This window comes from Mirounga leonina, unplaced genomic scaffold, assembly GCF_011800145.1.
Source record: "Mirounga leonina isolate KUSES-001 unplaced genomic scaffold, KU_Mleo_1.0 Mir_94, whole genome shotgun sequence".
NCBI classification, from domain to species: domain Eukaryota; kingdom Metazoa; phylum Chordata; class Mammalia; order Carnivora; family Phocidae; genus Mirounga; species Mirounga leonina.
This window is the reverse complement of record NW_023270855.1, coordinates 38,794,944-38,822,474: the sequence shown is the minus strand read 5'-3', so window position 1 is coordinate 38,822,474 and position 27,531 is coordinate 38,794,944. Positions and strand designations below refer to the sequence as shown.

General features: G+C 48.3%; 3 protein-coding genes and 1 pseudogene across 8 annotated transcripts in view; 3 read left to right on the top strand and 1 right to left on the bottom strand.

The window, feature by feature from the left end:
• Nucleotides 1–1,307: 1,307 nt before the first annotated feature.
• On the top strand, nucleotides 1,308–6,028 carry PPM1M (protein phosphatase, Mg2+/Mn2+ dependent 1M). Of its 5 annotated transcripts, XM_034997803.1 has the most exons (10): nucleotides 1,308–1,552; nucleotides 2,202–2,325; nucleotides 2,467–2,721; nucleotides 3,168–3,280; nucleotides 3,628–3,712; nucleotides 3,819–3,937; nucleotides 4,100–4,163; nucleotides 4,394–4,501; nucleotides 4,611–4,759; nucleotides 5,124–6,028. In XM_034997803.1, the coding sequence occupies exons 1-10, from the start codon at nucleotides 1,329–1,331 to the stop codon at nucleotides 5,266–5,268; spliced, it is 1,386 nt and encodes a 461-aa protein (XP_034853694.1). In that variant the 5' UTR covers nucleotides 1,308–1,328; the 3' UTR covers nucleotides 5,269–6,028. The 5 variants fall into 5 exon arrangements, with proteins under 5 accessions (XP_034853694.1, XP_034853696.1, XP_034853695.1 ...); XM_034997805.1 differs by lacking the exon at nucleotides 4,100–4,163; XM_034997804.1 differs by lacking the exon at nucleotides 4,100–4,163 and having other exon boundaries at nucleotides 4,598–4,759.
• Nucleotides 6,029–7,984: 1,956 nt separating this feature from the next.
• WDR82 (WD repeat domain 82) lies at nucleotides 7,985–27,504 on the bottom strand. The gene is made up of 9 exons (XM_034997820.1): nucleotides 27,064–27,504; nucleotides 22,702–22,799; nucleotides 19,706–19,772; nucleotides 15,042–15,141; nucleotides 14,263–14,379; nucleotides 13,654–13,809; nucleotides 13,161–13,230; nucleotides 12,239–12,381; nucleotides 7,985–10,840 (listed from the first exon to the last, which is right to left on the bottom strand). The coding sequence occupies exons 1-9, from the start codon at nucleotides 27,222–27,224 to the stop codon at nucleotides 10,811–10,813; spliced, it is 942 nt and encodes a 313-aa protein (XP_034853711.1). The 5' UTR covers nucleotides 27,225–27,504; the 3' UTR covers nucleotides 7,985–10,810.
• On the top strand, nucleotides 16,449–16,922 carry LOC118005423 (annotated as a pseudogene).
• GLYCTK (glycerate kinase) overlaps nucleotides 26,610–27,531 on the top strand; it is a 33,331-nt gene continuing 32,409 nt past the window's right edge. Inside the window, exon 1 of one of the 2 annotated variants that reach the window (XM_034997815.1) lies at nucleotides 26,610–26,662. The gene's annotated coding sequence lies outside the window, so the exon portion shown is untranslated. The remainder of the gene's footprint in view (nucleotides 26,663–27,531) is intronic. The other variant, XM_034997814.1, reaches the window with a different exon arrangement.

Sequence of the window (27,531 nt, the reverse complement as noted above, 5' to 3'; positions counted from 1 at the left end):
CTGTCCCCAGTGTGGGGCCTGGCGCACACAGTGGGGTCAGTAAGTTAGCCCCCAGGCTGCTCCGGACTGGAGTCATCTGAGGGAGCGGACCTGGGGCACACCTTCCCATCTCAAGAACAATCCTCCCGGGGCAGGGGGACCTCCCAATGGGGCAGGGCTGGCAGCCCAGAGGAAGTCGGGTCTTGTGAGCACGTGCTAGGCTTGGGCAGTGGAGGCAAACTCCTCCTGCATCTCTCCCCGGGGACCCTGGGCTAAGGGCCTTTGAGTTGGCAAGCCTGCATTTTTGGAGGCGGAAAAGGGAAGAGAAATCCCCGGGGGGGGGCGGTCTGAGTCAGCTGAACTGTCATAATGGAAACAGCTCACCCTGGGCAGCAGGACACTTCCCCTCTGTGGGCCTCGGAGACCCCCTTAGGGGGCAGAAAGAACACTCCTGCACCAGGAGTTGGGCTTAAGTGACAGAAGGGTGACAAAGCAGATACGAGGGGAGACACTGTGGCGGACCCCACTGCGACAGCTGGTCGGGGTGAAGACACTGCAACACCCCGCTTCCAGCGAAGATCAAAGTCTTTCACTTCCCTTAGTTCCAGGTCTGAACTCTGGTTGGAGCCTTTTGGGGACCATGAATTCCTCTTGTCCACCAGGCACAAACACTCTAGTGAAGATCCTGCGGTCTATCCAGAGAGGCCATCAAGGGGTCGTTTGGGAGGTTGTCCCCGAAATGGGGAGCGGCCTCCCACGATGAGGACGACCGGGGTGACCACCAAGCCCCGTCTGGGGGCGGAGGGTGACAGACTGCGGGGGTGGGGAATGAAGGCCACCTGGGGGAACCCCCTGCCCTGAGACTCTTACTCAACGCGTCAGCCTGACACCTCCAAGCACATCCTGTTCTCATCTTCGCCTTGCGCAAGGCTGGGGCCCAGCAGGAGGAGGCCGGGGGCTCTGCGGCGGACGGGGGGTGCCCAGCCTCCGAACGACCCCGTCACCTCGCTGGGGGGCCGGGGGGGCCTTTTCCCTCGCCCAGGCCGGAGCTCCCCCCCCCCCCCCCCCGCGTGTGCAGGAGCACCCGGCCTGCTCGGGCGGCTGCGTGACGCGGGCGAGCCGCTTCGCTTCTCGAGGCCTCAGTTTTCTTGCCTGCGAAGTGGGCTCGACAACAGCCTCGGCCTCTCGCGGTCGTGACGAGGCTCGGCAGGCCCGAGGGCGCCCAGCCGCGGGCGCACTCCTCGCGGGAGGCCGGGTTTGGGGCCGTCGCCGCCCCGCCCCGGCCCCGCCCCCCGGCCCGCTTCCTCCTCCCGCCCGGCGCCCCGCGGGCAGCCCCCTGCCGCCGCGCCATGTCCGCCGGCTGGTTCCGGCGCCGCTTCCTGCCGGGGGGTCCGCTCCCCGCGCCGCGGCCCCCCCGGCCGCGCGCCAGCCCCGTGCCCTACCGGCGGCCCCGCTTCCTGCGCGGCTCGGGCTCGGGCCCCGGCACCGCCGACGCCCCGCGCCGCCCGGACGCCCGGCCCGTGCGCAGCCCGGCGCGGGGCCGCGCGCTGCCCTGGAACGCAGGCTACGCCGAGTGAGTGCCCCCCTCCCCGGGTTCCCCCGCTCCCGGCCCTGCTGGGCCGGCCCCGGCGCCGGGACCAACCTGGAAAACAGCCCAAGCTGAGCGAGTGCCCCCGCCCCCCAGCCTTGTGGATATGCCTCCCTCCGGTCCTCAGCTGGGACTCTGACAGCCTCCCCGCGACTCCCAGTCCCACCGCGGCCTTTTCTTGGGGACTCCAGCCTCCCTCAGAGAGGCTTGCGAGTTGGGAAGGACCTGCACCTCTGGGGCTTCCAAGATGGGGCAGGGACACTGGGTAGAGTTCCCGCGTCGCGGGCCTTGGGGCCACCCTCCATCCCCGCACGCGCGCATCTCACCCTGGGTTGTGGCCTGTGCTGTATGGGACAGGAAATCTGGCTGAGATGGGATGGCGGATAGGCAAAGGAGCCCAGATCTCCCCAGGCAGCCCCACCCTCCCCTCCCAGCCTAGGTCAGCGGGTAGGCTCCGGGGGGGCTGCCCCCCGAGTTTTGCCTTAGCCTGAGGTTTGTCCAGATGTGTGTCAGGGGCAGCATGGGGGCTGCTGCCTCAGAGGTAGGGCTCCTCCTTCTGTGTGCCAGCTCTGGTCTCTGCCCGTGGGGACATGGGTGTGTCCCTGAAGGGTCACTGACCACTTACCGGTTTCAGGATCATCAATGCAGAGAAGTCTGAGTTCAATGAGGATCAGGCGGCCTGTGGGCAGCTGTGCATACGGAGATGTGAGTTTGGGGCTGAAGAGGACCAGGAGTGGCTGACCTTGTGCCCAGAGGAGGTGAGCACAGCTGGGTCCGAGCCCGGCTTTCAGGCTGGGAGCAGGACTGCAGGTTGAGGTTCTTGCTCTAGTGTCCCACTTCGGGCCAGGGGACAGCTGGGGGAGCCAGGCAGAGCCTGACGCCAAGCCCTTCCTGCACAGTTCCTGACAGGTCATTACTGGGCCCTGTTCGATGGGCACGGCGGTCCGGCTGCAGCCATTCTGGCCGCCAACACCCTGCACTCCTGCCTGCGCCGGCAGTTGGAGGCCGTGGTAGAGGGCATGGTGGCCACTCGGCCCCCCATGCACCTCAGCGGCCATTGCGTCTGCCCCAGTGATCCCCAGTTTGTGGAAGAAAAGGGCATTAGGGCAGAAGACTTGGTGATCGGGGCTCTGGAGAGTGCCTTCCAGGAATGTGTGAGTGTGGCCTTTGGTTGGGGAAGGGACCAGGGACTTGAGTGGCACCCCTGCCCACAGCGGTGGAGTCTCCTTGGATCTTTGCATGGGGAGGACAGGATGGGGTTGGCTTGTTAGTGACGGTCATCGTTGTCATCATAAGCCCTCCTGTTTACCGGGTGCCTGGTACACCCCAGGTGCTTTTCCAAGCCGCCGCGTACCTCGTGCGCCCTGCTGGTCCCCGGGGCGGGGGCTGCTTTCCCTTCCTCAGTTCTGGTTAGGACTTCCCTCCCTCCCAGGGGATACGCCTAGATCCTCTGACCACAGGGATCCTGGAGTCAGAACTAGACTCTGGGTGGGGACCGCCAGGCTGGCTGGTGGGGAAGTGAACGGTGGGCTGGGGACGGGGGACAGAGTGGCGTGGTCGTGCTACCGGCAGCAGCTCAGGTGGCTTCGGTTTACCCCAGGATGAGGTGATCGGGCGGGAGCTGGAGGCCTCAGGCCAGGTGGGCGGCTGCACAGCCCTGGTGGCTGTGTCCCTGCAGGGCAAGCTGTATGTGGCCAATGCTGGGGACAGCAGGTAAGAGCTGGAGGGTAGGTGTGGTGGTGCGGGCCGGCGGGCACCAGGGGCAGGGGGACAGTGAAAGGGGGCTGGAAGTGGAGGGATGGAAATGGGGATTGACTGGCTGGGTGGAGCTGGCGTGTCAGGTGTGAGTGGGCAGCAGATGCCAGGGAGGGCAGACACCTCGAGCGCCAGGCCCAAGGGCTGAGCCTTTACTCTGCAGGCTGTAGGTAGTCACGGGGGTGGGGTGGGGGGGGCAGAGCTGGTCCCCTGGTGGCTGGAGGAGGGGCCGACAGGAGGGAGGCCATGAACGAGGGCGGAATCTGCCCCACAGACCTCTCCCTCTCTTCGGCAACCCCGTCCAGGGCCATATTGGTTCGGAAAGATGAGGTTCGGCCCCTGAGCTCCGAGTTCACCCCGGAGACTGAGCGGCAGCGGATCCAGCAGCTGGTAGGTGCCTTTGGCAGAGGGAGGCTGTGGAGCCCCAACTTGTGAGTCCAGAGTCACCAGAGGCCACCAGAGAGAGCCTGATCTGTGCCTGTCCTCCCTACCCCAGGCCTTCGTCTACCCCGAGCTTCTGGCAGGTGAGTTCACCCGACTGGAGTTCCCTCGGCGACTGAAGGGGGATGACTTGGGGCAGAAGGTTTTGTTCCGGGATCACCACATGAGAGGCTGGTGAGTGAGGTGGGGTTGGAGACAGTGGGGAGAGCCCTGGTGTCCAGGCCCAGTGTGTGGCCTTGGGGCCGTCCTCCTCCACCTGGGCGGGGTGGGCTCCCTGGTGCGGGGAGGTGAGGGGCTGGGTGGGGCCTGGGTTGATGCTGGGTCTGCTCCTGGTAGGAGCTACAAGTGCGTGGAGAAGTCGGATCTCAAGTACCCACTGATCCATGGGCAGGGTAGGCAGGTCAGTGAATGGCCCCCTCGAAGAGCCCCTCTTAAATCGCCCCCTGCAGAGGTGGGAGCTCCTTTCTTCCTTGTTGGGGGCTGTGGCCTGGGTCTCGGGGTTTCCTCCAAGGCTACAGGATGTTTGTCCCTCAACCCAGGGCCCCTGAGGGCCACAGTACGCTTCTGTGTGCTTTATTTGCACATTGGCTGGGGCTGTTTGCTGTCACCTCACGTCTCCCTTGTCCCCAGGCTCGGTTACTGGGAACACTGGCTGTCTCCCGGGGCCTGGGAGACCATCAGCTCAGAGTCCTGGACACAAACATTCAGCTCAAGCCCTTCTTGCTCTCTGTCCCACAGGTGAGCGGGCAACAGCCCACACCAGCTTCCATCTGCCCAGAAAAGCAGATGATGAGGCTGGCGGGAGCCGGGAAGGGAGTGCTGAGGGATCCTCAGGCTTAACTTGCAGGTCACTGTACTGGATGTGGACCAGCTGGAGCTGCAGGAGGAGGATGTGGTTGTCATGGCAACTGATGGTCTCTGGGATGTCCTGTCCAATGAGCAGGTGGCACGGCTAGTACGGAGCTTCCTCCCTGGCAACCGAGAGGACCCACACAGGTACTGTAGCTTCTGGGGACCTGCCTGGTACCAGCAGCGACACCAGGATGTGGTTGTGGCTAAGCGGACAGTGCTGATGATGAGCCCGGCTCGGGGCATGTGGTCAGGAGTGGAGCTGTCTCACGCTTCTGGGGGGGGGGGTGACTGTGGGTCCCCAAAATCTCTGGGTTCCAAAATCCCCAGGACCAAAAATCTCCGTGGTCCAGCCTGTGGCCCTCCCATGCTTGTGGCTTGCCTGGCTCCACAGCTGGACTGCATTGTTTGGGTTCCCACGTGTCCAGCCCTCCGCAGCAAGTTCTCCCTGAGGGGGGCCCTTGCCTCTTTGCTGTGGCTCCGAAGTGCATCTGTAGGATGACCCCCACAGGTTCTCGGAGCTGGCCCAAAGGCTGATACACAGCACGCAGGGAAAGGATGACGGTCCCACAGGGGACGGGCAGGTGTCCTACGACGACATCTCAGTGTTCGTGATTCCGTTGCACAGCCAGGGCCAGAGGAGCGGCGGCCACTGAGGAATTCAGACACTACATCCCAGAACCACTCTGGGGCCAGGTGTAGTCTGGGCATCCCTCCATCATGGTCAACAGCAGGCCTACCTGCCCTGCCCCAGACACAATGGGGTGATCCCCCACCCCAGCCTATTTCAAGGAGAGCGTTTATACCAGGTAGCCAAGGCAGGAAGAGTATGGAGAGCCCAGCTCCCCAGGTCCGCCCTTTGGCAGGCAGGGCAAGAGCGCAGTATCAATAACCTCCCTTTACAATGTAGGAAACCCGGGGCGGGGGGGGTGGGGGGGGGCTCCTCTGACAGGGTCTTAGCAGCCCAACGTTATTCCCAGATGGGGACAGCTGGACTAAGGGCATTGGCCACGAATGCCAGGAGGGGCAGAAGAGCCTCTTTGGATCCAGGTCTCCAACCCATGAATGTCAGGATAGTTACTCAATAACCCCCAAAGCCCATGCAAGGTGCCTTATGGGAAGCTGTGGGTAGCCTCCTATCTGCTCAACAGACATCTTGAATCAGCCCCTTGGGAGAGACCAGCCCAGGTCCTGCCATCCCCCCTTCTGCCACTGGAGGGGAGGCAGAGGCTCAGGGGGCTAAAGTTGGGGCAGAACAGAAAGAGGCAAGAGGAGCCCCAGAGTTTGCTGAGCCGGGAATGTCCCCTGATCACTTCCTCCTGGCCCCAGCCCTGCCATAGGCTGATGTGCCAGCAATGCGTTTGCTTTTGTTGCTCCCCATCACCTCCCTATTATTAAATGTTTGTGTGCTGAAGAGCCCTTGTGGATCATGGATTGCTGTAAAGCTTGGCATTATAGTACACTTTTTGCTCTTTCTTATTACTTTCCAAAGAATTGGTCTCCGCTCCCCCTTGCAAGTTTGCCTATAGTCAGGTGCATTTTCTCTGAGGGCCTCCCTAGTCCCCAGCATGGGGTGAGCCCCAGTGAGAACTGTGGTCTAGGACACAAAAAAGTCTCTACCACCATCCGTGAGCTCTGGGCTTGGTGTACCAGGAGTGCCTTTAACTTGGTTTTGCACGCCTACTTCGATAAACCAAGAATTAGCTGGAGACAAATCACGGTGTTCCAGGGCTTACTGTCTGATGAACAGCTTAGTTCTCCACCTTCCCCACAAGACTGTCATCACCTAGCACTTGCCAAGGCCCGGGTGCTCGGAAGCATTTGTTGAATTACAAGGTGACCACCTTTATGATCTCAGCCTCACCCTCCTACTTTAGTTTACAACTGGGATAAATTCTATTCAGGCAACTCACAACCCTAGATGGGGGCCAGGAGGGACATGGGCTAAGAGGCACCAGAACTGATGGTAAAACTTACATGTTTCGATTACTGGGGAGGCTCTCAGGCCCCCTTTCCTGCCCATTAGCTCATTTTATTTTTATTTTTTAATTGGCTCATTTATTTTTTTTTAAAGAAAGCTCCATGCCCAGTGTGGAGCTTGAATTCACAACCCTGAGATCAAGAGTCACATGTGCTACTGAGCCAGCCAGGCGCCCCTCATTAACTCATTTTAGACTCCCATTTCCTATACATTCTCCAGGGAAGGGATAGGGAAAACTACCAAATTTCTCAGCACTTCTGGGCCTCGGTCTGGCCACAGCTAGGCCCTGACGCCCTGGGGACCCCCGAAGTGCTGGCAGCCTCTCCAGGACTGCTCTAGTTAGGTGGCTAGTCAACGCAGGAGTGCGCCTTAGCAGCCTGCACTTTGACTTCCTCTCTTCAGCAACCACCCCTGCCCCCCAGCAGTGTGGGCAGCATCCTGTGCCTGCCTCTCACCCCCATCAACTGCGGAGGCAGCTCGCCCTGGCGGCCCGCTGTCTCTGCTCTTGCTCCTCACACAAGGCCAAAGCCCCTGGTCTCTCAACTGCAAGCACGTCAAACTGGCGGGAGTGACCACTGCAGGGTCAGCCACACTGACCTGTGTTCATGCGTCTCAGCAGAGCCAAAGGCTGCAGCAGGCCTCCCACCAGGCCTCTTTCTCCTTGAGCCGTCTGCCAGAAGAACCTGGGCGTGGCCTATCATCACTCACATGCTGGCATGTTCCCTCTGCTGCTCTTCATAATCCTTGGCCAACCTCCAACGACCATGGGCAAAGCGGCAGGCCCAAGGGTGTCTTCTCTGGTTCAGAGGCGGCCAAGAAGAGGCAGGCAGCTCTGAGGACACTGAGTTAGTGCATGGGCTCTAGGAGTTGCCAACTCACCAGCTAGGCAATGGGTTATCAAGCTATTGGCCAGGCCCTCTGCCAGAACTAGTGCAGGAGCCAAAGAAGAGGCCCCATTCTCCCTGCCCCACAGAAGCCAGGGCCTAGCGGACCAAACTTTATTCCAGCTAGAGGCTGCCAATCTGATCAAGCGTTGAGGTAACAATGGGGGATGAAAGGCAGCCTAAGGTACATGCCAGGGAGTCCGAAATGCTACTTCAGTGCTGGCTCAGGTTGGCTCTTCCCACTCATTTCTGGTCCTGTGGCTGCTTATTAGCACCTGTGGTTGAGACCCAGGCTGCGAGGCATTGAGGTCTGGGTCTAGGAGGTCTTCCCACCAGCCCCCAGGCCTTGGTCACCAGGGACAGGCAAGGGACAGTCCCAGGGAGCCCAACAATCCATCCACACAGCATTATCATGAGTCCCAGGGTGAGTCAGGAGGACTGACAGGAGATGACCCACCCCTCCCTCCAACTCTGGGAACCAGGCAAACAAGGCTATGGAAACTCAACAACAGAGAGGCTACAGCCATAAAATTCTGTTTTAAGACTGTTAACATGGAAAAAATGTTTATATGTTAAGTACAAAAGGGACATAAAATTGTATATACAGTAGAATAACAACTATGTAAACACACCAAAAACCTATGCACAGAAATATCTAGAGGAACATTTAACACCAAAAGATTAACAGTGGTAGCATTTGGGTGGCAAACGGATTCATTTTAAAATTCCCCAAATTTCCTCAATAAGCATTAATTATGATTGCAACAGGAAGTTTTTTTTTTTTTCTTAAAAAAAAAAAATAAAAATAAAAAAAAACAACACCCCACTGGCTGGTGGTTGAGCAGTGCAGTGTCACATACAAATCGGTGGCTTTGGCCTGGACTCTCAAGAGCATGGTTTGTGCCCCCTCCCACCCCGAGAGCTAGGGTACCCCTGGCTCCACGGAGAGCATCCCTGCAGCCCCAGCCCCTCTGCTCCCTTTGTTCTGCCTTATTCCCACACATCGTCCCCAGTCACTTCCAGCCCTTTCCTCTCCTTGCACACTCAGGAGAGCCAGCTCTGTAGCCATGGGTCCCTAGAAGGACAGGCAGTGCCGTGCATATTTCAAAGGACATGGTACCTTAGCTTTGGACACCAGTAACTCAATAGAAATCATCTTCCTTGCTGACAGGCAAGTGGCTGCCGTGGTTGCAGGTATGTTCATTACGCAGCTCTTCTTGTAAACCCACAGTCTCAAGCACTCTGAACAGTTATTCCTACCATGAATTCTCTACCCTGGAGAGCCAGAAGTGGGCAGTAATAGCTCAGATCACCTGGTTTCTAAAAATCCCTCCACTCTTGAGAAGGCAGAGCTATAGACAGTGGGTGGCACTGGAGAAAAGCTGCAGATTCCAGTCTACGTTTTGGAAAGATGTATGCCCCTTGCCCTTTAAGTTTGAGGAACAAGTCAAAAGTAACTGCTAACAAAACAAAACTGTAATTGCTAGCAACTCACAGCGTATTCCTGCTGCTGAATGAAGGCAGTTAATGGCTTGCTTCCCCTTAGCAGCTATGTACTCTTGGGCAAGTCATAACCTCGTTGAGCCTGTTTCTGTATCTGCAGGGAACATGTGACCTGCTTACATGTTTGGGAACTTAGTGAAATAATATGCCACTGGTCCTGCTCTAAGAAGGCCATGCAGGGGAAGGAAAGGCCACGAGCCAGCCTTAGCTCATTGCAACCCTGATCAAGACCTCTCCCCCCTTCCAAGAGAAGGCAAGGAAAAGCAGCAGACATACCAGGTAAACAGGAATGACCTGTAATTGGAAAAGAAGCTTCAGACAAACTGAAAATGCTCTGGTTCCAGCATTGTGTCCCCAGACGCCAGAAGCCAGGCACAAAAGGCATGCAAGAGTGACTGTCAACATGTACAGGCGCAGACAGAGCATCACCGAGCAAAACGGGGCTAATACTGCAGAAAGGGCCCCAAAGTGCGGCTTGAGGAACACAAGGGAAGTTATCCCAAGACCCTCGTTTAGCTGCCATGGAAACAGCAAACACTTGAAGCTTTGCTTCGTTCTGTCTCCCAAAGAAATAAGGGTAATAAAGAAGACTCACTAACACTTGTGGCAAACACTATTAGCAAGGATTCAGTCTTTCTCCTGGGCTGCCGGACTCCACCGCCTTCTGAACTGTGAGAAATGACATATTCTATATACATATATATATATGCATACATACATATGTATATGTATGTATGCACACACGGATATATTTAAATGAAGGTGTACACACTGTGCTAAAATACAAACAACAAAAACCCCATGTCATATATAAAAAGGCTAAATAGAACATATAACACAGGCCTAGAGCCAGCTCTTGCTTGGGAGCTGGGAAGGGGTGCTATCATCTGGAGACTCTGTACACAATTTGTGGTGGGCAGGGAAGGCATCAGTGTAAACAACTCAGACTCACTCCACAATACTGGCCCACAGGAAAGCGTGATGTAACTCATGTACAAAAATAGACTCCCACCTTGCTTTTGTACAAAACCAAGCTTGGCAGGCACCCAGAAAGACCGCAGGTTTGTCTTGATGACGGGGGATCACACTAGGCTACTGCTAAACCTCCCAGCCATAGAAACTACCTGCAACCCCTACTTCCTCCCTTTCAGGCTCTTGGGCCATTTCCCACCCAACACTCAGAGCCCTAAGGCATGCCCAGATCACCCACCCTCACATGACTAACTCACAAGGCTTCCTGGCAAGCAAGGTCCTTCTTTCTGTATCTATCCCTTTCTTACCCCAAGATATATGAAGAATTATTTCTGTAAATGTTTGGCACCTAAGTAACATGATGGTTGTGGAATAATGCCACAATGACAGAGGGAGACCCAGTAACAAGACATGCAGGGTGAGGGCAAGGGGTGCTGAGCTGCCCTTAGCATCTCAAAACCAGAACTGTGGCTTCCCATGCATTTATGGGGGTGGGAGAAGGGATGTGCAGAATTAACAACTTCACCGGCTCCTCAGCAGCAAATACATTCAAAATTGCAGGCGTCTTGAGGACCCCAGTATACCCTAATCATGAATCTGGTCACTCCTCTGGAGGAGCTCAGTGCAGTGACAGCTGTAAAATCTAAGTCCTGATAGAATCTGCCACACCAAGAGTCTTTTTGAAGAAGCTCGGCAAAGTACTTTTTTTCTTTTGAGCAGATGTACAGCACATCCATGGGAAGGCCATGTGGAAGGATGCTCTCCAGCCCAAATGATCCAATCCATTATCTCAGTCCCCTCTGAGTTCTTTCCTGCTGGCCACCCTCACTGTACACAAACAGCCGAGCAGCACCAAGGTCAGTCATCAATGGTGGGCAACCAGAAGGCCTGGAAGGAGAAACAGAAGTCAATTTTTAAAAGCCAAGCCTCTCTCCTCACTGCTGAGGGTTCTTAACCCTCCCCATAGCATCAAGGTGCCCAACCCCAACGGTGGAAGAGTTTTGGCTGGTGGCCTTCCCTCATGACCAATCAATTCTGGCAATCTAGGGAGAAACACCCCCTCCATGCGAAAGTAAGCTGGTCTTGTCTTCAACACTGTCTACCTTCCATGCCAGTGGCCCAGTGGTAAGGAAAAACAGGAAAGCTGTCTGGAAGGTGGGTGTCTGGGTAACCTGGACTCATTGCTAATCTGCCAGGTGACCTCCAACAGGCCCTCTCCTTCCTGAGCTGTAAAAAAGTGAGAAGAATTGAACTAGATGGTTTTGCTGCATTTCCTTCTGACACGTTTTCCTTAGTTGGAAAAAAAGGGAAAAAAAAAGAGCCAAGGGGGCAATGTGTTCTGGATAGGCTAGAAGCGAAATCCCTCATCCTCAAATACCCAGGAAGATTTAAGAGATGCCAAAAAGAAACTTGAGACTGAGACACACTTCGCTTTGTTCTGCTAGCGTTGCCTAGGAAGAGACAGGGGCCTAGAGGAAATTCTAAGTAGTGAGTTATGATCAACTGTATGATTTTCTGAGGAACTCAGCATAAACTGAAAGAAACGGCACACTGAGAGTTTGCAGCCACAAAAGGCTGGTTCAAAGTATTTTTTTAAAAGGCCAAAAAACGGGATGCCTGGGTGGCTTAGTCGGTTAGTTAAGCGTCTGCCTTCGGCTCAGGTCATGATCCCGGGGTCCTGGGATTGAGTCCCACATCAGGCTCCCTGCTCAGCGGGGAGTCGGCTTCTCCTTCTCCCTCTGCCCCTCCCCCTCACTCATGCGAACGCGCTCTCTCTCAAATAAATAAAATCTTAAAAGGAAAAGAAAAGGCCAAAAAACTATGAGGTGTAGTCCCAAGTAGTTTGGGCATAAAACCAGGGGCCACAGCAAAAACTGGCCTGAGATCTCCCAGCAGAACAGAGGTGATCTCAGATCAAGAAAAGAAGAGGAAAAGTAAAAGTGAAAGATCAGTCCGTAAGCATCTGACTCTTGATTTCGGCTCAGGTCGTGATCTCAGGGTCCTGGGATCAAGCCCTGAGCCGGGCTCCCTGCTCAGCGGGGAGTCTGCTTCTCCCTCTCCCCTCCCCCCGGAAATAAATAAATAAATCTTAAAAAAGGAGGGGGGAAGACTAGTCCAACCAGAGATCAGATAATAGGTGGACCAGAGAAGCCACCAGTTGAGGAGTAAGAACCTGGAGGCTCGTCACATACCTATATAGAACACAGCTTGCTGTGCTCACTGAAGCACCCACCACCCCAACTAGAAAGGGTCCCTAAATGGAAGACATCTCCCATGCTCACATACCATGTTGGAACATGCACTGGCAAAGGTCATGAACTTGGGGTTGAACTGCAAACAGGTAATGGGGCCTGTGTGTTTGCCATCCAACACAGCTACTTTTATACCACTCTCTCCATTCCAGACATGGATCTTGCCATCCTCTGAACCTAAAGGGAATGATAAAGGAAAATACAACAGCTCAAGGTGCAATGCAAAGACAAATGGGAAAGACACAAATTGACATGTGGAGAAAAGCCAAGCTTCAGGACCTGGCCCCTCATCAGAAATTGAGGGAGGAGGGCGCCTGGGTGGCTCAGTTGGTTAAGCGACTGCTTTCGGCTCAGGTCATGATCCTGGAGTCCCTGGATCGAGTCCCGCATCGGGCTCCCTGCTCGGCAGGGAGCCTGCTTCTCCCTCTGACCCTCCCCCCTCTCATGTGCTCTCTCTCTCTCATTCTCTGTCTCAAATAAATAAAATCTTAAAAAAAAAAAGAAAAGAAAAGAAATTGAGGGAGGAGAGGCAGTGGGAAGAAAGGAAACTGATCTTAACTCTCAGTTATTTGTTCCTGAGCATGTCATTTCTCCTCTAAACTTCAGTTTTCTCAACGGGGCTGAATACCATCACATTCTACCAACATCGGGCCACTGACAACCGAATGCAGGGTTAAATCAGGAAGTGAGTATTACTAATAAGACCGTGCTTGTAGAGTTTAACTCATGCTGGTCTAGGGAAGACCAACATTATTAATGCCAGTTCCCGGTAAGGAACTGCAAAATCAGGATAAAGACACTACACCTTTGGCATAACGTGCTGTTATACAGAAATCTGATAATGTCTATCAAAAGGATAATAGATAGTATCTTAATTAGTTAAAACTAATAAAAATAACACAAATAAATGCACAGTACCAGAGAAATAACCCCTAAGGGGGATAAAGCAAGCTTACCGATCATAATAAACTGGGAGTCTGGAGTAAACGAGGCCTCCAGAGTGACAGCTTTGCTGTTGGCATAACCCTAAAAACAAGAACAGTTCTCTTATCACAGCCCTGTTAACATAATTACCTGCAAACACTGAGCCAGCACACACATCACCTTCCTTTCCATGAAACCCTCTCCTCTTCATGCATAGCATCACCAATGTTCCACACAAGGCTGCCACCCTTTACAATTCAACCCCATCTCCAACTCTGTATTCAATGCGGCAAGAAAATTATTTTGGTCAAGAATTATTTTGTATCTAAACTCCAAACTTGGGTCACTATGTGAGAAGTGAATGTCTCAGAGTCCAAGAGAAGTTCATGTTCAGAATGAAAACGCAAGCCGTGCCTCCACTGGTGAGTCCAGGATAACTGCTGGTCTCCATCAACCAGCTAACATAAATCTCAGCCCAGGAGGTAGAAGCATGGAAATAGCCATGCTCAAAGGTTGTCAGCTCACCCCAAAGGTGTGCATCACCACTCCCTTGAATGCATCGATGAGACGGATGAAGCTGCCATTGGTGGAGATGAGGATGAGTTTACCATCATTGCTGAACTTAAGTCCTGTCCACTCACAAGTCCGATCGTACTGCATCTTAAAAGTCGCAAATGGCCCCTGCAATGATAAAGACAGTAGCCCCAGCCCAAGGCCCATCAGTGTTCCTCCTGGCAGAGCCAACTCTCACTCTATCCCTTTAGATTCCTTTTTGACAGGGCGCCTGGGTGGCTCAGTTGTTGAGCGTCTGCCTTCAGCTCAGGTCATGATCCCAGGGTCCTGGGATCGAGCCCCGCATCGGGTTCCCTGCTCAGCGGGAAGCCTGCTTCTCCCTTTCCCACTCCCCGTGCTTGTGTTCCCTCTCTCACTATCTGTCTCTCTGTCAAATAAATAAATAAAATCTTAAAAAAAAAAAAAAAAGATTCCTTTTTGACTAGGAAAAGGAGAGAAAGAACTATTGCTCTGACATTCTCTAATGTCTACCACATACCTCCTCTACCAAGGAAAAGGCTCTCATCTTACCCTTCAACACTTCCATAATACCAAGATAGCTCAAAGACTCAAAGATTTTACCTTATCAAAAGAGCGAAGGTCATAAAGTTTGACCATTTCAGAATTGACACCTGCAGCAAAAATTAACCCTTCTGGATCAAAGGAACAAACTGGCTTGCCTTGTAGATGCATGAGGCCCTAAGAAAAAATAAGAAAAAAAAGTTAATGAACCCAGGATCCTACCACTATATAATTTACTTTTTCCAATGAAAACTTAAGAAAGGGACACAAATAGACACCTGCCTACCTAGGGAACAGAAAAAGCAAACAAAACTAAGTAAAATGAGACTTTTTACAAACAGGTCTCCATACAACTGGCTTCATCAACCCTAACTGTACAATTCTATAGACACTGAATTCAAATAAAAACAAATTCCTTGAGGATAAAAGCTATAAGCTCACAGGTTTCAGGAAAATGGTTTTGAAAGCAAAAAGCCACAAAAAATCCTCATGGTTCCGTAACTACAGTTTTGTGGACTACACTAAGTCTCAAACCCGAGTACCATCAGCATCACCCAAGGGTGGATTGAAATGCAGACTACTGGGATCCCCTCCCAGAACTTCTAATCCAGTCAGTCTGTGGTGAAGACTGAGAACCTACACTTCTAAGCAATATGCACTGGATTAGGGTATTTGCTTAATTACCAGCTACCTACCAGGAAGATAGATTTTCTCCAAAGTTTAGAAAGACTCTGGGATCTCAGAATGGAACCATTACTTTCTCCCTTGTTTGAGAGGAAGAGCTGATGACATTGCCTACCATAGGAAACACTCAAAGTGTAACTGTGAGGTACCATTACCTGGCAGTTAGGAGACCGGAGATCCCAGAGTCGAATGGTCTTATCAAGAGACCCAGAAATGAAAGTGTCATCCACAGGTGACATGGACAAGGCCACCACCCTGCAATGCATCAAGATAAAGAGGAGTTGAAGCAAAATATTTGCAAAAATTGGATGTGAACTCTAAACCACAGGTACTTTCCTACCTACACACACCTGTTCTCCCAAAACTGCCATTTTAAGAAACATCCATATACAAGCAATCTGGAATAACCAAAGGCAACTAATATAATGAAAAGCCCTATGAATGAAACTAATAGCAATGAAAAGAGAAACTTAAAACTACAGCATAAAAATACAAGATTCCAGTGTAAATCAAACCACAAGGAGATCCCACCTCACAAGAGAGAACAAGTGCTGGTGACGATATGGAGAAATTAGAACCCTCCTGCATTATTGACTGGAATGTAAAATGGTGCAGCTGCTTTTTAGGCTTTACAGTTCTTCAAAAAGTTAAAGACAGATAATTACTATATGACCCAGAAATTGCGCTTCTAGGTATATACCCAAGAAAAATGAAAATGTCTACACAAAAAGGTACACATTATGTCCACAGCAGCATTATTCATATTAGCCAAAAAGTGGAAACAACCCAAATACCCATCATCTAATGAACGGATAAGCAAAATGTTATTATCTGCTAATGAAAAGAAATGAAAGCACTGATTCATGCTACAACATGTATGCACCTTGGAAACATGGTAAGTGAAAAGAACTGGACATAAAAGGCCACACACTGCCTCATTTCATTTACACAAAATGTCCAGAATAAGCAAAGCTATAGAGAGAGAAAGTAGATTAGTGGTTACTGGGATCGTGGAGGAAGGGGGATAGGGAGTGACTGCTGAGGGGTGCAGGGTTTCTATTTGGAAGTGATGAAAATGTTCTGGATTAGGGGTGATGGTTTGCCCAACTCTGTGAATATACTAAAAACCTAAATTGCGTACTTTAAGAGGGTGAATTTATGGTACTAAGCTATATCTCAATCAAAAAACAAAACAAAAAATCCTCATGATTCCTTAACTACAGTTTTATGGACTACACTAAGTCTCAAACCCGAGTACCATCAGCATCACCCGAGGGTGGATTGGAACGCAGACTACTGGGATCCCCTCCCAGAACTTCTAATCCAGTCGGTCTGTGGTGAAGACTGAGAACCTGCACTTCTAACAAGCTCCTAGGTGATGGTGAGACTGTTGGTTTGGGCACCATACTTACTAAGCCACAGGCCTGTGCTAACAGCAACTGTATTTCTGATATGGGTCCGCTCCTATGGTTATAGCATTAAGAGTCGCTCACTCAAAGACATTTCTTCCAAAGGCTCACTCCAAGCTCTCCTGTCCCCTCTGCTCATGTTCTCACTTTGCCATGCCCTGCTCTGAAGACACCTGCCGCCTCCCAAGCATTTGGGCCTGGCCTGCAAGGAAGGACCACACGTGGCTCTACTTCACTCGCCTCTCAGAGCACATCACAGGCCCAACTGAGGGCAGCTATGACCTGTACAATGCCTACGATTCTAGTCAGTACCACCTATAGAGAAAGCCCTTGTGGAAACAGACATTTGGGTAACTCTTCTTCTGGATTATGGAAGAGTAGTTCCACATTCGGGTTCGGCTGTAAAACACTTCATAGATATAGGAGCTGATGTAATAGATGAAGATTATAAAGGAAATGTTATTGTGTTATTTCATTTGGACAAAAGTCTGAAGTCAAAAAGATGACCAAATTGCACAGCTCATTTATGAATGGATTTTTTTTTTTAATCTAGAAATAGAGGAAGTTCAAGTTTTAGATGACACTGAAAGGGGTTCAGGAAGTTTTGGTCCCACTGGAAAGAATTAAAATTTATGCCATGAATAGAAAATAAGAAAATGTACTTTTTTCTTAAAGCTTTTACCTAAAGAAAAATTTCTTGCACTATAACTCAACTAACATTCATACTAGTTCCTCAACCTAAACATTTAAAGATACTGTAAGCCAAAATTTCCTGGGAATGCGGGGGTGGTAATAAAACAGAGTGAGCAGAATGCATATGGACATGTAATTTTAATGCTGCGGTATTCAGGTGAAAAGCTCAGAGGAAGTCTATCTTGGCACAAGGCTCTATGCTGAGAGGTAAAGGGAATGCAATGAGGAGCAAAATCTTGACTCTAAGGAAGCTTGTCTAGCTCAGAGAACTCCAAGAGAGGGTCAGAGAAGGCTTTCTCAAAGAAGCAGCACATGTAGTGGACAGGATTTCAATGGGAGATGCCTTTATGAAAAAGGTGCCACATAGGAAAGCATGAGGCCCACATTCAGGAAGCAGTGCAGAGTTCACCTCAACTCAAGTGGCAGAAGATAATGCTGGGAAAATGAGTCAGAGCTGGATGGAGGTGAGCCTGACTCCAAGGGGAAGGAGCAGACAGATGTAGAGAGAACCATTAAAGCTTCTGGACACAGACTGTGAAGCGGTCAGAGCTGTAATACAGGATGCTAAAGCAGGATGATGAGGGATGGGGAGATTAATTAGGATTTGCCAATAATTCACTTGACAGGGCATGAGCCGGGGCAGACAAAAAGGAGAGAGTACAGAGCTGAGTGACACATGAGGTTAAACCTAGGCAGAATCAACAGGATTAACAGCTCACTAGATGTGAAAGCAGGGGAAAGAAAACAAACAGGTACAGAGGCTTTGAGTCAGGATAATCAGAAGGGACAGTGATGAAGAAATATGAGGCAAACAGAGAGGAGCTGGCCCAAGGCATATAACAACGAGGGATGGTGTGCTGGACCTGTCAGGTGGGGCATGAAAGAAACACCTACGGAGATGAATATAAAACCTGGAGGTGGAAACTGAGTCTGGAAATCAGGATAGACATGAGCTAAAAATACTGATTTGGGAAGCCATTCACCACTGAATGAACTTAGTGATGGAGATATCTGAAAAAAATATCAAGAGAGGAAGAAAAACGAGGGTAGAATCTTGTTTATTTTAAAGTCAAAAGGAGGGCACCTGGGTGGCTCAGTTCATGATCCTGGAGTCCCAGGATCGAGTCCCGCATCGGGGTCCCTGCTCGGCAGGGAGTCTGCTTCTCCCTCTGACCCTCCCCCCTCTCATGCTCTCTGTCTCTCATTCTCTCTGTCTCAAATAAATAAATAAAATCTTTAAAAAAAAAAAAAAAAAGTCAAAAGGAGAAAGAGAGACCAAGAATAGCAAGAGTAAGCACCAAGATGGGAAAAGTTAAGATGCCAAAGGAAAAAAAAAAAGTTACCAAAAAAACCCAAAAACAAACAAACCAAACCCCAAGGCAGTAGATTTTAACTGGAGGCAGCAGGGAAAGGGAAATAAAACAGCGTGGAAAAACCTCCATAAATGATTCTAGGACTAGACCGAGTGATTTAAACAGTGAATGAGTGTAAGCAGGTGGAGATGGGAGTATGCAGATTATTCTGTCACGTTGGACAGTTAAAAGCAGTGGGAGAATTAAAATAAGGAAGACCAAGTAAGTCTGTAGGCAGCAAGGAAAGGTCTAATTAAGAAGACGGAAGCAAGCAGAAAAAGGGAGGTTGGTTTTGTCAAGGAAGAAAGGCTATTTCTTTTTAAGGAAAGGGTTCCAAGAAAGAGACAGAAGAGATAGAAGTTGAAAAGAACTCATTTGGGATGGCCTTGATTTTCTCAAAACAACAAAAGAGGCACAAAGTCATCTAAGAATCAGAACATCAGGAGGATGGATAATCAGGAAGATTGGAAAGAATTTTAAACAACTGCAATCAACTTATAATTACAGACAGTACATTTGTGAACATTAATTTGACTAACAAGCAAAAACATCTACTTGTCACAAGCCATTCTTTGTTTGGAACTACACAGTAACCAACAGTTGCCACCTTTCATCTTCAGCAACACAGATTTGCCCTGCCCAATCAGAAGCACAGCCGAAAACAGGGTGTTCTTCGTCCACCTCCTGTCAGGGTTCTGTACCACTCCAAGTTGTACTAGGCTAATGTATATTTGCAAACAAAAGGACAAGGAAATACCCTCAATGATGGAAAATGTTCAACATTCAATCCAAACTTGAAAAATTGGGAGGAAAAAACACTGGGGGAACTGGGGTAGGAAACAGAGAAACAAAATGCATTACAAAGAATAGGAAACAAGCTTTTGGACTTTCAAAAGTAACAAAGGACAATTTTATTAATATTTTTTCATCCTCGTTAAGATCTTCACATGGAACATATTTATGTAAAGCAAAGGCCTGCTGAAATGGGGCTGCCAATACTGGAAGAGGCCTCAAACACGTAAATGGTCCTTTCATGAAGGGACATCTGCTTGTTTGGGGTTTCTAAATGATGAACATAATCTGTATTACCTAGGTTTCCACTGAGTATCTTTAATCCTCTTTTTTCCTAGTTATGTTTTAACTGAGATCTTGGTTTATTCTACAAAATCCCACCCCTGCTTCCACAACCTCAGTTAATCAAGTGTTGACTATTTTAGGGAGGTTTAACAAGAGAAGACTAAGAAGGATGCCAAACAGCAGTGAGGAACTAGCTTCAGTTCACTAATAAAATCTCTCTACTCTCCTGGTCTCTGGATAACCTCAGGGATAAAAGAACTATCTACTTCTGTAACACTTGGTTCTTACCTTTTGCTATGTCCAGGAAAGTATCTGATGTATTTGTTGTCATGCAAGGACAGGTAACGAATAGTATCTGTAAGAAGACAAATAAGGCATGATGATATCCTATTATTTTTAAAGGAATTGCTTTGTATTTTCATCTTGAAAACAAGGCCAAAGAATTCATTGTTTTTCATAACTCAAGCAAGGTGTGAATAAATAAGGTTAAGTAATTCCTCTCCACAGCTGAAGAATGGGCACTACAGATTTCACATAATTCAAAAGCAGAGTTCTCAAGTTGACGTCATATAGAGCAATGTTTAAAATCATTGTTACCACCATCTTTGGCTTCTGCACAGTTACAGTGCAACCTGTCCTGCAAAATTACCCTGCCCGCACCACCCCCCAAAACACAATAGCTTCAGTACCCACAGAACGGCAAGCCTTAAAGAAGAACATTTAGCTGCTCAGAAACAGGCTCAAAGAATTAAGAAGCCATGCTAAACTGAGGATCAGGCTGGACTCTGGCATAATATTTTTGTCCAGGGTTCTTCAACAGTGTGTCGACCCAACCCTGACCTAAATGTTAACTGGATATACAATTTACATCAAAACTAAACAGATGGAAAGAGAAGTAATGTCCTACTACTTTTTAAATTAACCAACTATCCACTGGTCCTTTGTGCATCAAAGAAGTCAGTTAAAATAATAATAACCAAAAGAATGAGAATATTTGGGTTAAAAAGATCTTAAAACATTTAAAAATCAAACTCATGAATATATCAACAAGTCACAGCAGTGAGATTCTGTCAATACCAAAGAAAGGAATAATTCATAGAGGCTTGTACTTGGGGAGAAAAAGACAAACACTCTTAAAAACCAAGGGATTTTATCTGAAAAAGTAAGCAAACAAAAAGGATGGTGGTGGGAAAGGAATGAAGTGCCATAAAGAATAGAACTGGAAAGTGCTGTGGCCCCAAAAAGACTAGGAATAAGAAGCAATTGTTGATAAAGAGGCAGTAAGAAACGGTGCCAAAACACAAACAGGAAAGCACAAAAGAACATTCTAGAGGCAAACAGAACACAGAAACAAAGAGGCTGAAAGCACCAAGTCATTTCAGTGGTTCACAGGGGTACTTTCTAGTAACAGGGCATTTGACCTGGGAGAGGGAAAATCACACTCTGTACGTTCCAAAACGGAACTCTAACATAGTTTTCTTTGAAACTCTTCAAAGTTCTAGAATGACAACTACAAAGTCTTCCTGGCTGTTCTACTTCTGAAAACGACTCACCTGCCCTAAGCAGAAAAAGACTTCCTCCCATTACCTGTGCTCCCCGGGATGAGCAGGGCGTCGCCATCCTCTCTGCCCCACTCAGTAGCTGGTGCGCTGTTCCTGGCAAGGCAGTGGCCTGTACAGTTATCTCCTGTACCGGGTGGTATCACAGACCCTCAAACTGTACAAACTACTACCTCAGCCTGGAATCAGGCAAAAGGAAACGGAGCGTTGGAGGAACTCTTCAGGATGCACTCGAGACAGGAAAGGCAACAACATCCTCACAGCAGAGGCCTGGCAGCAAGGCTGCAAGTGCCACACATTTGCCTCATTTTGCACCATATTTGGAGAATCCTCACATTTATTCACCCAGAAAAATACCCCAACAGAAGAAGTATACCAGTCATTCAGATGATCACATAGATATGTTTCCTCAGGATCCTAATGATTTATATTCTTGTCCAAAAGCATCAACTGCACTGCTTACTTAGAAAACCACTTCTGAAATAGAGGCATGAAAAGTAGAAATGATATACTTACTAAAAATCAAGTACAGGCAGAAAAGTCCCATTAAAAAAATAAAAAGACTTCTGCCCATCTGCCCTGAGATAGGCACAGCCAAAATAGCAGTCTAAGTGATCTTTGTTGGATGACATTAGAAAAATCTTATTGTAGGGGCACCTGAGAGGCTCAGTCAGTAAAGTGTCCAACTCCTTATTTCAGCTCAGATCATGATCTCAGGGTTGTGAGATCGAGCCCCAAGTTGGGTCTGCAATGGGCTCCGTGCTGGGTGTGGAGCCTGCTTAAGATTTTCTCTCTCTCCCTCCCCCCACCCTCATCACGCTTTCTATAAATAAATAAATAAATAAATAAATATCTTACTGCAAAAAGTGAAACAATCAATAAATCCAGTGAGATAAAAAAAAAAAGAAAAAAAAAGAGTCCTAACACAAAAGCGTTACATAGCTCAATTACCAAGATGAACTGTCAACTGAGAATGACTTATTCCAGGGGAAATACAGGTAAAAACAACAATCACTTATTAGAGAAAAAAATTCACAAGTTTAATTTCTAAAAATAACTCTTTACTCTTTAAAGACATTAGTTTTATTTAAAAATTAAAAAGGGAGGGCATGCCTGATCGGCTCAGTCAGTAGAGCATGCAACTCTTGATCTCAGGTTATGAGTTCGAGCCCCACGTTAGTTGTAGAGATTACTTAAAATCTTTAAAAATAAATAAATTAAAGTAAAAAGAGAAAAGGGACAAATTCAGATTTCAAAAGAAGTCCCTGAAATCAAAGATAATTAAGGTCAATACACTATCCTTTATGACACAGACCATAAAAGGTAGGCATACACCAGAAACTCTTCTAAAGTCCTTAAATTACCATAGTTCAAGCATTTGTGGTTATTTACCAAATACTTGCTGTATGTGAAGTATTCTTTCCTTTTATTTATTCTAAAAGTATTCTTTCAAGTTTAAAGAAGTACAAACTATAAATATAATTCATTGCTTCCTATACCATTCTAATCTGGAGACCTTTCATAGTCCATTTCAAGTCCTTCAAAAATACTAGTGGATTGCTTCCAGCATCCCCTGAGTCGTAACAATGTTGGCATTGCTAACATCATAGGAAAATATTTAAATTAAAGTAACTCTAACCAAAGTAGAAGTAGTCACAAAGATTCCAAGAACTATTTAACAAAAGAAACCATGACCATAACTTCCTAAAAAGAAGGCTTGCTTACCGTCTATTTTGTTAGAGCTGTACACGACTGTGTTTGCTGCATGGGTGTATCTGATGAGGTCCACGCCATATTTCTTACTGTACAGGGTTCTCTTTGGTCTGACGAGGAAATGGGACAGAGAAAGAAAACCATCAAAATCCTCCATCACCAAAATCTGGGATCTTCATATAAAGAGAAGCACTTGAATGATGTGGCAAGGATGAGCATTCTTGGGAAACTCTAACACTGGAGAGAAACAGAAATTCTTCCAAAAGGGAGGAAACAAATGGAATCAATCAAGTACAACAGACTTTCACCTCTGAACACCAAATGCTGAGGTTAAGAAGTGGAAGTAAATCTGAGGGCTCAAATGAGTCTTTACTACAATGTTCAGAAGTAAGTTTTGAGAAAAAGTACATCTATTTGGGAAGAAAGGCACATAAAACACAAGTCACAACTTATAACAAAGACAGATATGGGAATACATCATACCAATGAGGCCATAACTTTTCTTAAGCCATCACTTAAGAAATAAGGTCCTTTTTTCAAGAAGAAATGATTTATCAAAACTGAAACTAGATGCAAAATTGCTTGCCTTTCCTAACATAACCTGCTGTTGCAGAAGCTATCCATCCTCCCTATCCTACAAGTCTGAAGTACTTACTGAGCCTTATAGAAGGCAAGACTAACTCTCCCTAGGAATAAAAAACTAGTCATTACTTCTTTTCTTTTTTAAAGCAAAATCACGTATTTCCAAGATAGAGGTTACCAATCCATTTGAAGTTCCTTCAATGTTTCCCTCTATAGAACCTTGAAAATCAAAGATCAAGCTAAAACGGATCTCAGCAAAATCTTTAACCAAAAACTTCACCATGTTCTACATTTAGGTATAGGAGGATTTCATAAATCCTATACCAATGTTTACAAAGAGTTCCAATTTTGAAAAAGAAAGAAGTTCACCCTCTTAATGGAACCTAGATGCTAAATAATCAGATTACTCAAGCAGCTTTAAGAAGTCAAATATTTGCATTTTCAATTTTTGTTAATGTTAAGGAGGGTCAAGAGTTTCCATAGATAAAACCTATTTCCAAACAAGACTTCTCACTCCATATGCACTGAATTTTCCACTTTCTCACCTTTAACTGAGAGCTCAGCTAAAAAGATCAGCCCAAAGGCTACCCTGCTGAGTCCACCATCCTGAGTTCTGCTGTGGGGTTACTGTGTGGTAAACAGTGAGTGAGCACATGCATGCACAGGCACATGTTCTTGCTCTCAAAAAAGTTGACTTTGTTTCTGCAAGTGGAAAAAGAAGCTTACTTATCCCAATAATTCGGTCTGTCTAAAATAGTGAAGACAGGGGAGCTTGGGTGGCTCAGTCGTTAAGCGTCTGCCTTCGGCTCAGGTCATGATCCCAGGATCCTGGGATCGAGCCCCACATCGGGCTCCCTGCTCTGCAAGGAGCCTGCTTCTCCCTCTCCCTTTGCCTGCTGCTCTGCCTCCTTGTGCTCTCTCTCTGTCAAATAAATAAATAAAAATCTTTAAAAAAAAAATAAAATAGTGAAGACATATCCTGAAGACCCAATGTTAAAGGGTGTGGTATAAGGAAAATTTTCAGTTCCACTTATATATGGTCTATTTGTCTCAAATTTATCAAGTACACTAATTGAAGATTTGTCCTTAATAACAGAAAATTTTACTTCTTATCACTTCCTAGTTTGAAAGAGCCTAATTTTTACATCCATTTCACAGGATCTTTACGAAGCCCATGCACTACATTTTTCCATGAGTATTTTGGGAAGTTTCTTTCCACAAACTACGATTCTTGTGATCAGGTATGAGTAAGTAATATTAAAGCCTTCTCTATGAATAATTTGCATCACCTAGCAGATATCTTTCATATTCTTTCAAGATGAAAAATCATTCAGTGGATGTTAACAAAACACAGACAAAATGAACAAAAAACTGGAAAATGTTAAGCATAAGGAACCCTGTTTTAGCCATTTTCAAGCTCCCAAATTCTAACATTAATACCATCTAGTAGAGATACTATGCCTTCCAAAAAAACACTACTCTTCTACCAATGTTCATTTGACTTACACTAGTGGCAAATTTCTTCTTCACATTACCACTTAGGATCATGGACTCTTAAAGGTGAAAGATGTCATCTAAAGTGATCTGACCACTGTCACATACCTGGTCACAAGGCCAAACTAGAACCCAGGTCTCCTAACTACGAGGCCACTCTCTTGCCACAGACCACAATGTCACAATTCACTGATAAGAGAAAATTTTAAAAAGTGTGCCCTATACTATTATATCAATGTTAAATTTTCTAATTTGGATAACTGTGCTCTGGTTATGTAAAAGAATGTCCCTGTGCTTAGGAAATCCATGTTGAAGTGTTTAGAGATAAGGGGCTTGATACCTCCAATTCATTCCCTAATGGTTCAGAGAAAATTGCGTACCTAAATACTTACATACAGAGTGATAAAGCAAAAGGGGTAAAATGTAACCGATTACTGGATGATATGGGATATATGAAATACTGTTGTAACTTTTCTGCAAGTTTGTAATTATGTAAAACTGCTACATGAGTGAATAAACTGCATTAGGTCATGAAATTAACATTTTACTTTTAACAAGACAGGACTTCCAAGTCATTGCTCCCAACAAGTAGAAATTATGCCACATTTGGAGACAAACTGCTAAGGAATGCTGTCACATGTCACAACCTTCATTTCCTTTGAATGAGAATATACATCTCTATCCTCAGGTTACAGGAAGAAGTTCTAATCTGTGCACAAGCACTAAACATTTGAAGACAGCCAGCTTCAAATTACTTCTAGCTCCAGGACCCAGCAACCCTGATGCCCACTCCAGCTCTATGTCACTTTCTCTTCCAATCTGATTCAAATGGCCAGACCTGGACAGAAATCCACCTACTAAATGAATAATGGTCCAGCTAACAATTCTCTCCTCACCCAGGACCACCATTATAGGCCTCTCTTCCGCATACTGCAGGCGGAATCAGAGCCAGTTACATAATATTTTTTCATAGCCCCCGTGGGAAAAAATTGGGGAGAAGATACAGCTTAGACCAAAACAGAATTACTTTGGATAACCAAATTCACAAATGAAGAGACAAGTTCCAAAAGAAAGTTTATAGAAGACATCAGTTTTAAAACAAAAGGCAAAAGGAACAGTTGGAGAAAATAGAGAAAACTCCGAGAATTCAAAAAATATTATCTGGAGCTAGGTAACAAAATGAAATCTGACAAAACCAGTAGCCACCGAATTAAACCAAACATCCGCAAGCCTACGTGGGGAAAGTGGCTGAGGAAAATCAAATCTAGCCTAAACCAGTTTCTCCTTCAAAGGAGCTCACAATTTGGCAAGGAGAAAGCAAAGCAGGTCTACAAAGGGTGAGGTGAAGCTGACAAGGGCCCAAAGAAAAAGGCAAAATGTGCTTTTAAGACTTTACAGAATGAGATGCGATGCAGAGCAGTGGGTCTCCAGAGGACTTAGGGCAACAGAGAAATTTCAGGATCAGGCCCTGAATTCTGATAATTCCAAGTGGACCATGTAATAATAATAAAAAAAAGTATAAGAGGAAACACGAAATTGTTATAGGATGCCTTTTTGTTTTCATAGCAGGTTCCCATTCAGGTCAGGATGGGACAGCCAAGTTCGTTTTCTTCTGGCAAAAAGGAAAAGTTTCTGATGTTGTTCAAAAGTTAACTACAAATGCGGGCATCGGGTCTCAGGCAGTAGGGAGTAAGAGAATGATTTAGAACAGAAAGGAAAAGACAGGGGACCCAAAGAGGCAAAACAAATAAATCCTGACAGCTAAGAACTGCAACCCACGCGGCCTTCCGGCAGAAGGCCGCGGGAAGCTGAGGGGCAGGGGATGGGCGGGGTGCCAGGGCTGAATCGAGGTCACCGAGGAGGGCACAGAGAGCGAGCTGTGACGCTGCTGACTGAGGTAGGAGAGCTGCCTTTGCGGTTCTGCGCGGGGGCTAGAGCTGACGGGCACCTCCGACAGAGTCGGAGGAGCGGAAAAGCTACCTGCCGGGGCTGAAGTGGGCGGACCGGGCGTTTAAAGGTCAAGGTCAAGGTGGGGTTTGGCAAGCAATGCAGAAGCGCTTTTCCAGGAGGCCGAAGGCATACAAAATAATAACGCTGTTATTATCACTCTCATTATTTTTAAAAAGAAAATTAAAGGTCTCCTGGGCGGCTCAGGAGTGGAAGCGGCCCTGGCAGCAGCGAATGCAAAACGGGCCGGGGGAGGACGGCGGGGGCGAGCGCTGGGCCACGGGAGGGAAGGAGGGTGGGACGGACCGACGACGGACTCGGGCCCGGGCCCAGGGCCACCGCCGCACTCACTTGCCCTCCTGGCAGTCATAGAGCACGATGGAGTCGTCGTCGCTGCTTGAGATGACCGTCTCGCCGTTGGGGCTGAAGTCGAAGCAGTTAATCTTGTCCGAGTTCTCGCGGAACACCTTGGCGACGCGGAAACTCCGCAGCACGCTGTCGGTCAGCTTCATGGCGGCGGCTGCTGGAGGCGGCGGCGGCGGCGCAGGGCTGGGGCGGGGCCCGGCGCCGAGCGAGCGGGCGGGAGGGCTGGCTGCCGAGGGGCCGACGCGGGCGGGGCGGGCGCCGCGCCGGCGGCGAGCGCAAAGGCGGCCGACAGTCGGGCCACCTCCTCCCCTTCTTCCTCCTGCACGTGCGACGCTCTTCTGCCCGGACTGCGAGGGCTCGCGGACCGTTCCTCCTCACAGTCGCCTCAGAGCCAACCGGCGCGGCGCCGGCTCATTGTGTCCGCCATCTTGGGACGACAGGCAGAAGCCGAGG

What these genes read in the sequence shown, in the direction of transcription:
- PPM1M (XM_034997801.1), top strand. Translation starts at nt 1,329, where the DNA reads ATGTCCGCCGGCTGGTTCCGGCGCCGCTTCCTGCCGGGGGGTCCGCTC. An exon ending in TGGAACGCAGGCTACGCCGA is followed by an intron (nt 1,553 to 2,201) that starts GTGAGTGCCCCC and finishes TACCGGTTTCAG; the next exon opens with GATCATCAATGCAGAGAAGT. An exon ending in GATCACCACATGAGAGGCTG is followed by an intron (nt 3,938 to 4,099) that starts GTGAGTGAGGTG and finishes TGCTCCTGGTAG; the next exon opens with GAGCTACAAGTGCGTGGAGA.
- WDR82 (XM_034997820.1), bottom strand. Translation starts at nt 27,224, where the DNA reads ATGAAGCTGACCGACAGCGTGCTGCGGAGTTTCCGCGTCGCCAAGGTG. An exon ending in CAGCTCTAACAAAATAGACG is followed by an intron (nt 19,773 to 22,701) that starts GTAAGCAAGCCT and finishes GTCTTCTTACAG; the next exon opens with ATACTATTCGTTACCTGTCC. An exon ending in TTTCCTGGACATAGCAAAAG is followed by an intron (nt 15,142 to 19,705) that starts GTAAGAACCAAG and finishes GATGCATTGCAG; the next exon opens with GGTGGTGGCCTTGTCCATGT.